Consider the following 12,385-nt stretch of genomic DNA (forward strand, 5'->3'; position numbering starts at 1 on the left):
GGTTGAATTTTGCACAAAACCAAACAGTTGGTAGAAAATTTGAAATGGCTCTCTTGATTTGCATCTTACATTCACCCTAATATTTAGCTATGGATATAGCTATATTATTTTTGACTATTGCTTTAAGAACTTTTATTTTAGCTGCAGAAGCTGAAACCACATTTAGGAAACAACTGAAACACATGTACAGAGCAACATCACACAGGAAGAAAATTACATTAAGATGTTTCTACCAATGAACAACCTATATATTAATATTTTATGAATACTTTTTAAAAAATCTTACAATTAACCTGTTTTGACTGATGTGCACATTTTTGTACCCCTGGTTAAACGTTTTGGGTCTACTCTTATAACTAGCATATTGCTAAGTCTTAATTAAAGTATTAGGGCCAGTGAACGGCTCTGATGCATAATTATTTTCAGTTTTATTTTTTTTAAACTAAGATTAATTATATTAAAATGTTGCAATGCATTTAGATGCAAATCTATTCAGTGGCTGTAACAGCGAAGTTATTTGAATTGATGAGTGAATCTGGCCAAACAAAAAATCTAGTTATTGCCAATGTCTAAAGCAATTCAGCTACTTTTTAGAGCAAAACAGATTATCCATAAAAATTTAATGTGCTTTCTGAAATATAAAAAACTTTTAAATATGTATATATTATAAATCATCTGATTTATTGGTTCATGACCAAAGTCTAAATCAGACAATCTTCAGAGAGATGATCTTGTTTTGCTCTTTACTTTTTATTTTGAGCTACAGGTATGACCTAACAATGTAATCTCATCCAAATTACACAGAGTAGCCAAAGCTACCTAATTTAAATTACTTCAAATATGGCCTAGGAAAAAGTGGTGTTGCTCTAAATGTCCTCCCTGAAAAAAGCATGTACCAGAATTCCATGATCTGTTTTGCTTATCCAGTATAAATTCAAGTCTACGTCACCTCCCTTTGATAATCAAATGTATTGACAGGGTGTGTGGGATAATGGATGTTCAAAACTATCATGTAACTCTATTTTCTTGGGCTGTGTCTAATAGTATAAACTTCTTATTTCCCATAAAGATTTCTGTATTAGAAGTATGAATGTAAAGAGTCAATATATCTACTGTTTTTCATATTATCTAATACCAATGGCCTGAAAGACTTCATGTTGTTTTGAAGGGTTACTAGCTTTGAAGATATCAATGTAAAGAGTTTGAACAATTAGGCTTATTTGCAAATTTTTTTGAAATTACGTTCTACATTTGTTAGTAATAATAGCATAACTGTTCCTTTTTTCTCATATCAGAAAGTTTTTTTAAGAAGTTTTTTCTTATGAGAGAAGTTTAAAAGATAAATTATATATATATACGTCGGCAGCCGTCCGTCTCGAGAGACGATGGTGTAGCTTCTTAAGAGTCTATCTGCACTGCCGAGAATGGCTGTGCAGTCCAACTTGGGAGTGACATGGTATCTGTCTCCTCCCGTGTTGAATCGACATCTTGTGATGACGCTGGAGTGTCCTCTCCAGTGAAGCTGAAGCTACAGACCCTGGGCAGGGTGATATGGAGGGTCTGCTGTTGCCCATGCATCAGGCCCCCCATCTCTTCACAGCTGAAGGGTCCAAGGGAAAGACGGAGTCAATACAGCTTGGCTTCAGGTGCGCCGCAGGAGTTGCCGGTGTTGACTACAATGTCAAACCGCCTTAGGGACTCCGGCTCCGGATTTTCTGTTGGGGTTTACTCCCTTAGCCTTTCCCCTGAAGAGGTATGCCGCAAGGCAGCGGAGGTTTTTTGGAGTCAGAGTTTTCCTTCTCTGATATACACACACACACACACACACACACACACACATATATATATATATATATATATATATATATATATATATATATATATATATATATTTGTTAGTAAATTTCAGCCTCAGGCTGTTGGGGTATGTTCTCCATTTGCTATTTTTATTAAACTGCCATGAGTTTAATGTAACTCCTGGCCAGGAACAAGCTACAAGTCTATACTGCTTTAAGCTTCAAATCTGAACACAATATTTTCTGAAGTTGCAAAAAGGCAGTGACAAAATGGACTGCTCTGGTACAAAGAACCCTTGAGGCACTCTGGGTCTCTGGGTAATAACTCAGAAACCCTCTGCCTTATTTCCTCTGCACCAGCAATGAGGAAAGTGTGGATCTGACAGGTGCAGAGGGCAGGCACATCTACTGCTTAACCAACGCAAAATTCTAGGGCATGGACACTCTCACATGAACAGAGAGGTACTTGGGCAGAGCAAGCCAAGAGGCTGCAGAGAGTCATACTATATATTGGAGTGGGTTCAATATCTGGATAATATGTATACAGAAAGCAATAAATAATTTGTATGTGTGAGGAAGAGAAAGGCATGCTTATCTACACAACTAATTTTCTTAAAGAAAAACTTTAACCAAACCCAACAATCTTGACTACACAGGCTGATTTCTCAGAAGGGTTTCAATGGAAGTTTCATCATGATCTTATTTCGGATAAATGGATCTCTGCAAAGTCATGAACTATGATGCTGGAGGAACGTAAATGAACACTTCCAAACTTGACCATGACTGACCTGGACCCATCTCTCTCCAGCATTTCTATCACTTCTGATCTTTTTTATATCCAAATGCTTTTACTACTTTAATGGCTCCCTTGGGCTCAAAGCAACATTTCCCAAAGTGAGTACCCTGGAAGATGAATCTCCTAAGACATCCTATGGGAAGGAGGTTTTCTATAAGAGAAATATTGCATACTATAATAGTTTCTTTTGGAATTTCAAATGTGCATTGCCCTTTGTATCTTAACAGCTCTATGAAGTCTTGCAGTGAGGAAACTTACCAATTGTTTAATCCACAATTTCCAAATTTATTTGACCATAGAAAACATTTTGGATGTAACAACCATTCAGTATCTTTTCAAATTACCATTTCATGGGCTCTATTTTGGGGGTTTCTTTAGCAAAGCATATGGAGCCACAACATACTGGCCTCAATGTACTTTTTTTCAGTCTCTTCTGGTTGCCCTCAAATATGTCACCACTCCCATTGCCTAAGTATGTTCTGTACAAAACTAGTTGTTTCTCAACCACACAATGTTTTTTATATGCTAATGATTTTTCACATTCTTGCCTGCCTTGAAGAACCAGCTCAAGTATAACTCCTGAGATGTCTTCTCAGATACGTCTTCCTTCCTAAACTTCTTTCTTTATAGCCCTAGCTCTTTGCTCATAATTCCCTTATCAAACAGTGTTGTAACCACCTGTTTCTTCTTTCTGTTTGCTTGTGGGTAAGACACTTTGTCTTAGTCACATCTGTACTTCCCAAGTCTGGCATAATGCAAGGCATGTAACAAGTGTTCAATAAACATTTGATGAAGGAATCAGTGAATGTGCACTAATGAGCAGGCAAATGGACATACGTAGCTCACACAGTGACTGTTATAATAGATTGCCATTAAACTAACTCCAATGCTGGGGTATATGAATTTACAGAGTAAAGGGGAAAAGCAGCGAACTAACATCTACCTTGTTTCCTCCTCAATATTTACATTAACTCCACCCCACCCACTCCACCTAGTAGGTGACTAGATTATACCAATGACTTCAAAGAATATTCATGAAACCCTCGGTTGGTGCATATGGTTCAAGTCAAGCAACCTTGCTTATGCTTTTAAGTGTTCGTTAGCCTCTCGTGATACATCATAGGAAGTCAAAGGCTCTGAGGAGTGAGAGGAGAGTGAAAGACAGGAGAGCAGAGAACAGATGCTTATTCGAGAAATCTTCAATCTAATTTGGCAACCTTGTCACTCATGGTATTTGATTTTAGTCATTTACCTAATCTGATTGAGCAGCAGCAGCTCTGCCATCATCACATCCTCAAGGTGAAAATACTGTGCCTTTGAAAGTGTTTCATTCTGTATGTGGAAGGCTCTAAATACAGGACTAAAAAAAAAAAAAAAAAAAAAAAAAAGCGCTGATGTCTGGGATCTTGCCTGCACAAGCTCTGACACCTATTTCATTTGGTAAGTTTAGCATTCTTTCATAAAACAACCATCAAACATTCATTAATCAATTGCCATGTGCCAATTCTATGCCAGGAATTCTTTGTAGCCTCTTTCCAACCTGCTCAATTATTGGTACAGCCTTCAATGAATTCTTGATGAAATGTTTGAATTCATTTCAATAGTTTTAAAAAATGTAATGGTATAGAAGTCCCCTTTCTGCCCAAGAGGAAGAGGGCAGTCAAACAAGTTGCCCTCAGAATGTGAATACAAAAGAGACTCCCAGAAAGTTAGGAGTTGACTGCACTGCTCTTGGCAGCCATAGAAAGTAGCCTTTTGATATGAATGTTGTGACTCAGCAGCAGCATGGACTTGCTTCTGTGGATGGTGAATCCAGCCTCCATAGTCCTATACATCTAGGGCTTGACAGAGGTAATCATATGTGGCATTTTTTCTTCGCCATCAAGGAAAATTTCAGGGTGTTTTCTAACTGGTGTTCTAAGAAAGAAGTGTTTAAACAACCTGCATATTATTAACGGTGGTTACTATTTCTAATTAAGATGTGACTATTCTGGGTACTACCAAGTTTGCAGCAGAAGCAACACTAAGAACACCATGATCTAGCTTTCTTCTAAAGACCTGAGAAGGCCGAACATCTCATTTCCTTTCATGTCAGCTGTGACTCAGGTAGGACAGATATTATTAGCCACATTGAAAAACTAGGGCAAAGCAGAGATGAGTGGCTTCACATTGTTAGGCAATAACAGACAGGAGATCCCCTTGAGGATTCTTCCCACCCAACTATGAGTTAGCTAATTGACTAGAGCTGAGATAGAGGCAGCTCTGGCTGCTGTAGGACTCTGCTCTCTTCTTTTACATGGACAGCATTCTCTTCAGGTAACCAGCGCTTTCCCATTCAGAATGGGGAACAAATTGGAAAAGACACTCACAAACATAACATGTGTCACGTCAGGCTGAAAGCACAGCTTGGAGAAGGACCACATTTGAACATCTTACCGAGGCTGGATCGAGTGTTTGAACGTTCAATTATTGCTCTCTTGCTGGGATTATTTAGGACAGACCTCTTAGCAAGAGAAATGTCAGCTGTCACTCTCGTTATTGATATCCTATGAATCAGAACACAGAGCAAAACAAACCAGTAAAAATGTTGTAGGGTTTTCCAAGTGAATTATAACCACAGTACTTAATAACCACTTTACATACTATAGTGCAACCACAGTATAATAGACATTGGCCACAAGTATTTTAAACAGTCATTGGCTAGTATTAAAACACAAGCACAGCAGAATAGAGGAAGGTTTTGGCTATTTAACAACAACAACAAAAGAAGACTGCCGTAAAACTGCAGCTCTTCCTCCACTGCTGTCTGCCTTGCTGGATTCTCTTTAATGCACACCAAACCAGGAGGGAATCAAAACATATGAATAAACCATGCTCTTTCTAGGAAGCAGCAATACACTTTCCCTACAATTCATGGTTGAGTTGCTCTTGAACAAGACCTTCAAAAAACTAGATGTCCTGGCATATTAATGCTCCTGGTCAAAGGGGGAAATCCTCTTCATTTTGATCATCAAAGACAATTAACCAGTTGGTAGCTATGTTGCATTCCTGCTGTTCAACAGTTGCTTTATAATACATGAAGCATTTCTCCACAAGTCGAAAGGAAGGCTTTATTTCTCAGAATATAGAAAATGTGATTTCTTTCCTTCAGGCACAAGATTCTTCAGCACATTTGCACGTGACTTTGAATATATATAGAGGGCAGTCATAAGAAGGCAGTGTGAGGACTGTGCCAGGATGTTTTAAGTTAGGAAGTATCCTGCAGTCATGAAGGAGAACAAAGCAAAGACGCTGCAAGTGAATGGTGAGAGGGGTCTGCTTGCATATGATTATCAAGTGAGAACCTCTGGAACTTACAAATATAAAATTCTTTATTTTAAACTGGGATTGTGCCCAACGTCCAGCTATTCTCTACCTGTAGAATGCAAAGAATACCTCTCCAAGCCAGTTACTGGCACCATGGACGAACTTGGCAGAGTTCCAAATGGAAGACAAGGAGAATGGCAAGCACTCCTTTCCTGTGTACTCAGCCGGTGCATCCATTCTCCTTCATTTTCAAATTCCTTTGGGAGTTGAAGCAGGGAAGAGGTGTAGTTATTAATAATTATTAAGTCCTGTATCATCCCCCAACTGTTTTGGGAGAACACTATCAGCATTCTCAGGAGACCCTTCACCTGACTTCAGTGACCTGAAGCCTTGGGGAGAATTAAAAATATTTCATTTAACAAATGGTTGAAAATTGCTTCTTTGAAGTAACAGGCTGTGCAAAACATCTGGTGCCATTTTAAAGCAAAGTACGCCTTGCTTACGTGTTTGTATTTATACGCTGTAGATGGTCAGGAAGTTTCAATTTTTTGAATTTTTAGGCCCCGGTAAATTACTTGAAGTATCTTCAGACTGACTTCTGCAGAAACCAGGAGTTTTGTGAAACACCTCCAGGGCCCTGAGAACGCGGCAGGGAGACCGAGTGGGCGGCCTCCAGCTTTCCCACTGACAACGGCAGGCGAACGCCTCTGCATTTCCGCTTTCTACATCGGGGCTTTCTATGATTCATTGTTAAAAGTTGTTCAACTGCTAAAAGACACTGGGAAACAGTGGCCAAGTAATATTTCTTCATTTTACCAAGAAGAAAAACTGAGACTCAGAGGGGAAGTTGCATATGGTTAATTAGAGGCTAAGAAGGTGTAAACCACAGGTCCCCAAGCACGAGGCCAGGACTTAGTCATTGACTCGTAATTCTCTTACAGTTTCAGTTTTCTTCTGCCGCAGCCCCCGTTCTCCAGATACGAGCCGAGTCATCAGAGTGCAGATGCCCAGTCGGTCTTAGCCATGTGCTGAGAGATGGTCAGGATTTATTCAGGTTAAGGTCACATCTGTGTCTCCATTGCTCAGATGGCCACTGCACCCTGAGGCATGAAATCTCATAGGCAGTCCTATGGCCATAACGCCTTTTATTTACAAGGTTGAGTTTACTTGTTTATTTCTTTTGTTTATGTTCTGTGTTTGTTTGTTGTTTTAGGACTGAAGTTGCTGGTTAGAAGCATACAGTGAAGTTCCAGAGCAATTCAAATATATGGTTGGAGACAAGTGAGTTGGTTTAGGGACATAATTCAACTTTCTATAATAATTACTTCTGAAAGGCCCAAAGAGTCTCTTCTGCTCAGGTGAAAATCAAATTTTATAGTTGCATATAAGCCAAATAGTGACCCTTGGTTCTTAAAAATTTAAGAGATTATCAACAGATGCACACTTTTATTTTTTCTGGGTTATAAACATTTTTACAAAGCCATATTCAAACATATCCAAAGTTTTAACAAATACACACACAAACAGAAAAAAAAATGCATCATATATTCCAAAAACAAGAAAAAGTATGGGCAATAAAGTGTTCTTTTTCTTGTTTTGCTTGTTAATACCAGCTAATTTGTTAGTACAAGTTGTTTCTTAATAAAAGTACACGCACATGAAAGAGCTCAGGAGAAGACAGACACAGCTCTAGGAACCCTTTAATAAGACAAAGCAGGAGTTTTTTTCCCCCTTAGGCAAAAATGCTTACTATTATCAAAATCAGAAACCAAATTCAAACTAAACAACTCCTCCTCCAACTCCTCCCACCCCCTTCTTCTTCTTCTTCTTTTAACTTTTTTTTAACTTTCTACTTTTTTTTTTTTTTTGCTATACTCTACCCTCCCCTGTCTTTCAGCACCTCCATGCATCTTATTTGATATATGTCTCTAAAAAGTGTTCTGGGAAACTTTCCTGTGACATAGCATCAGTAGTTACTGGGCTGTAAATAAAAGACTAATAGGATTTCAGTTCCTCAGCAGACTGGGTATATTAGCAAATGTTACTGAAAACTAGCAAATCTAGCAAATCTGAACCCCAGCTGTTCCTTATTTCTGTTTTGGAATTTACCATAGTTGTTGCAATCCATCACAATCTATGAGGATCACTTTTCTGTGATTTTCTATGGAAAGATATGACTTTCAGTTACAACACATTCATTTAAAAATAATTAGTATTTCTGTTGGTAAGGGAACAGCTGTAAGATCCTTCTATATACTATCCTTGCTATACCTAATACATAGCCCTGTTAGTATATTAATATTTTTTAGTCCTAATATTCATGGAGAAAAGTATTCCAAAGAACAAACAGTGCACTGTCAAGACAACAGGGATGGAAGGCATACATTAGGCCTGAGTATTCCTCCTGGATGTTTCTCCTGCTGCTTGCATGGCCATGAACAAGTCATGCCGTACTGTGAGCAACAGTATTGTACTCAATATAATGGTGATGGCAGCTTTGTCAAACTATCTCATGGGATTGTCATTAGGAGGAAAGAAGGTAATATATAAAAAGTGCTTTCTTAAATAATTATTTATAGTGCCCTATGCTGATATATTCAAGACAATTACTGGATATTTGAAGACTTGAAAAAGACAGTTTTTTTATATCCTATCCTCAAAAGTTAGTCTAAAAACCAAAAAATAAAATTTAAAATTCGGAAAATAAATAATAAAGTTCGTCTACCATGAAGTCTCCCATCCCTAGAGTCTGTGATATTTGTATATACTTTGAGAGTAGGAGGATGGGGTTGGACATGTAATTAAAACCTGCTAATTTAAATATTCATATCTGGCATTAGAGTGTTCAATTAATTATCTCTAGTGTTTGTCTACCAATGAGTCTGCATTTGAATAGAGAATGGTAGGAGGAAATGATAAAGGAAGGATATCGATTTTGAAACAAAAGGTACTGTGCTGTTCTTTTCCATTTGTTGACTGCTATTGAAAGCTGTTTTCATTCTTCCATGGCTTGGCTGCTTTGTGAGAGCATCAGTTGTTACCATTTCTTTTATAAATAAATACTATCTCTTGAATCTCCGTAAGTTGTATTCTCAGCCTCTTTTCTTCAAATTCTTTCTCAAATCCTTTTTTTCTCTTTAAGTATCATTTGGCTAATAACTTCCTTTCACTTTAGATCCTATCTGTGTAAGTTAATATGATGTTCATTTAGGATTTTCCCCATGATTGTGTCAGTTACAAAGTCTCCAATGACTGCCATAGAGTTTATCTGATCCCGGTGTCAAAAAGCTTAAAGTTAACAACTTTATTAGGATTTGAAATAATTACCATAGATCAACAGACTGCAATTAGTTTGACTGCTTGCTATCCAGTCTAGTTCCAAAGGATGATCCCCAATGAATGTTTGTGGTATGAGAAGAAGAGAAAACTCCATGCTTTCGTGCATCCCCTTTGCCCTCACCAGGCTGGTGCCATTGTAGCAGTTTGTTAGGCTCACTTAGTTTATGATCTGTGCACAGGAACTGTCACTATGTGTAGATATCCACACATACAGGGATCCCTCAGGAATTATTTCATATTGGGCTTCTCAGTTTTCTTACATGTATTACAGTTAGACCCTACAACAGCAGTTACTGCAAAAAAAAAAAAAAAAAAAAAAAGCCTAAGTAGCTGTAAACTGACTAACTCTCTAAGGTATCAAAAAGGCAAGCATATGATTCTGTACTAGTCAAGCTGTTGAATTTCAAACTAAGTTGTTGAATTATTTTCTAACAAAGACCTGAAAAACAGTACTGAAGTAGGAATCTTCTTAGCCAGTGGATCCCCTTTTTGCGCTTTCTAAAAAAATAAGAGTTTTTCGCAACTATTTTGTATAACCTACTGCATTCATAGCCAATGAAACAGAGTAGGTTTCCAGTAGAACATATTGTTTATGCTGTGTCACTGTGCTAATGCCTTCTGTGTAATTGTTCTCTTGGCTGGTTTCAATTAAAGACTATTTGCTGTTTTCGCTCTTTTTATTAATTGGTAAAACCTAATGCAGCAGATTGTCATAGCTCAAAATGTAAGGATAGATATGTCAAAGTCTGTCCTCATCAAAGTCTCCAAATACACTTAACCAGTAGATTCAGTATTGGTTTATCTGTTGCACCAGCCTCTTATAATTTGAAAGCAAGTCCACTCACCTACTCCCACCTTTAATATCTGTCTATCTCCAGCTCTGCTGTACACGAGATCTCTCTGGGGCTGAGTCACTTTCTCCAGCTATTACTTTTGCTGCTGTTGGATTCATCCTTCTATCTTCAGCTCCTCTGCTGTGTCAACAGATCCCATGGAACACTTGGCATTGACATTTTAATTCTATTTCTACTGACACCATTTTCAATAGTGTGTGTAATTGCTTGATACAGGCGATTCTACTTGATTCAGAATAAATCTTTGGTAGTGCAATTAAACGCATTTCCTCTTTCTGGGCCTAAGGATTGAGGTAGAACCTCAGATTCTGCACTCTTGAAAGTAAAAATTAACTCACTCATTTTCTCTTTGGCAAATTATAACAATTCTTTTCTTTTTTTCCCCAGGTCCTACATTTCCAGCCTTTAACATTGTTGTTTATAAGGATGGTATGCGGGACCAAAGCAATCTGATACGAACTAAGGCAGTGTTACGGGATGGAATTGGAGCCGAAGGAAGGTACACTGGTCAGACCTTCCTTAGGTAAAGGCACTATAGTTCAAAACAATGTGACTAAGCATAGCTGAAGGATGTGGACGTGTGCAACCAAGAACTCAGAAAACTGGGCCATGCATGTTAGCTGCCTCCAGTCCACAGAGAGTTGCATCAGGATAAAGGTTATGGCTAAGGACAGAGGGCAGGACCAAGACTAATACAGCTCAGCTGTTTCTTTGTAATGCTTTCTTAAGCATTCCCAATAGCCATGTTTCCAAACAGAAGCAGGTTAGTGGTTGTTAAAGATATTAGAATAAAATAATTTATACATTTTTCTCCAACTCCAATATTCTAGAATTTAGTGCTATTCACTTGTTTGCTTTGTAACTACTTTATTCTTTGCCTATCTTTTTTTAAAAAGAGAGGCATAAGATAAACTCATGGCTTGCTTAGAGCTCTTTGGGTCCACTAGATGAATGTGGCAGATTCTATTATTTGTTCAACAATTTATATCCTCTTCCTCCTGGGCACAGAGCTAGACTATATACTTCCCAGACTCCATTGCAATTAAGTGTGGCCACGTGACCAAGTTTAACAAATGAAATGTGAAAATCAATGGTGTGTCTCTTCCAGCCAGGCATGTTCCTGTCCCCACCAGATGACTGGAGAGACCATCTTCAGGCTGAGGGCCCCAAATGATGGGTAGAACAAACTTTCTGCCCAGTCCTCCCCTTCCCCCACTCCCCTCTGTCTTCCAGCTGAGGAGCATCTGCCTAAGACTGTTAAATGAGCAACAATAAGCTTTCATTGTCTTTGAATCATTATACATTTTGGGATCTACTCATTAAGGCACCTTGGCCTATACTAATGTAGTTAGCAAGTCAAATAATTACACTGAACATTCTAATTTCTTGAACTAAAATCTTAATTATTGGAACTAAAATCTCAGTTTATTTTCTTTGTATATAATCCCAGAAATGATGACTATTTTTAACACAATTATCCAGAAGGTTTTTCTTTTGACAAATATATACAATTTGTATTTAAAGCATTATCATGTTTTCTTTTTTCTTAAAATACCATATTTATTAAAATATCTGGTATGTTGGATGCATGTAACCATATTTTCTAGTATACGCTATTTAGGTTTTCTTTGTTTCTAATAAGTCTTCAGGTATATGAGGGTGGTTATTTTCAGATAGAGTGCATGCTGCATTGTGAAGAGCTTAGTACTTAGTACTGAGTCAATATGAATTTTTTACCATTTCTCTGCAAAACACAAACTCTTTCTAGGCATTTTCACAAAACATATATGATAAAATTATCTGATGGCTAAAGACTGAGACATGTTCATAATGGGTCATAGTAAGATGCATATTAAATAGATCAATAAAATAACAAGGTAATTTCTAGAAAACAAACTCTGAGCTAAACATCCAAAGAAGTACTATTCCCTACAAAATAGTCACTTTGAGAGGCTTATGATAAAAAGTTATTGCACTCTTCTGAGCAAGTTGAGTACTTTACATTTATATCTTTATATGATACACACACACACACACACGAGTAATTCCCAAATATATTACCCAGCTTGACCAGTGAGCCACCATATTTATCATGATTATTTTATATTCTTAAGTTAATAATTTTCATATAACAAATTTGGTAAGAATTCACCAAGTGAGAAAATAAAGACAAACACATACATTTAAATAAAACAAATAGATTATTTTCCTTCTCATTGTGCTTTTTCCCTTGGGGATTCAATGCTATACTTTATAACTTCATATTTTCAGAGCTCTTTCATTGTATTCTTCCC

General features: G+C 37.5%; 1 protein-coding gene across 1 annotated transcript in view; it reads right to left on the reverse strand.

Annotated features, from left to right (window-relative positions):
* Positions 1 to 12,385, reverse strand: part of CACNB4 (calcium voltage-gated channel auxiliary subunit beta 4) — a 47,308-nt gene that overhangs the window by 18,335 nt on the left and 16,588 nt on the right. The window contains exon 9 of the mRNA XM_090287459.1: positions 5,029 to 5,138. Coding sequence (XP_090143585.1) covers positions 5,029 to 5,138 — 110 coding nt within the window. The remainder of the gene's footprint in view (positions 1 to 5,028; positions 5,139 to 12,385) is intronic.

This window comes from Furipterus horrens, unplaced genomic scaffold (genome assembly GCF_987537825.1).
Source record: "Furipterus horrens unplaced genomic scaffold, mFurHor1.1.pri manual_scaffold_1, whole genome shotgun sequence".
NCBI lineage: Eukaryota > Metazoa > Chordata > Mammalia > Chiroptera > Furipteridae > Furipterus > Furipterus horrens.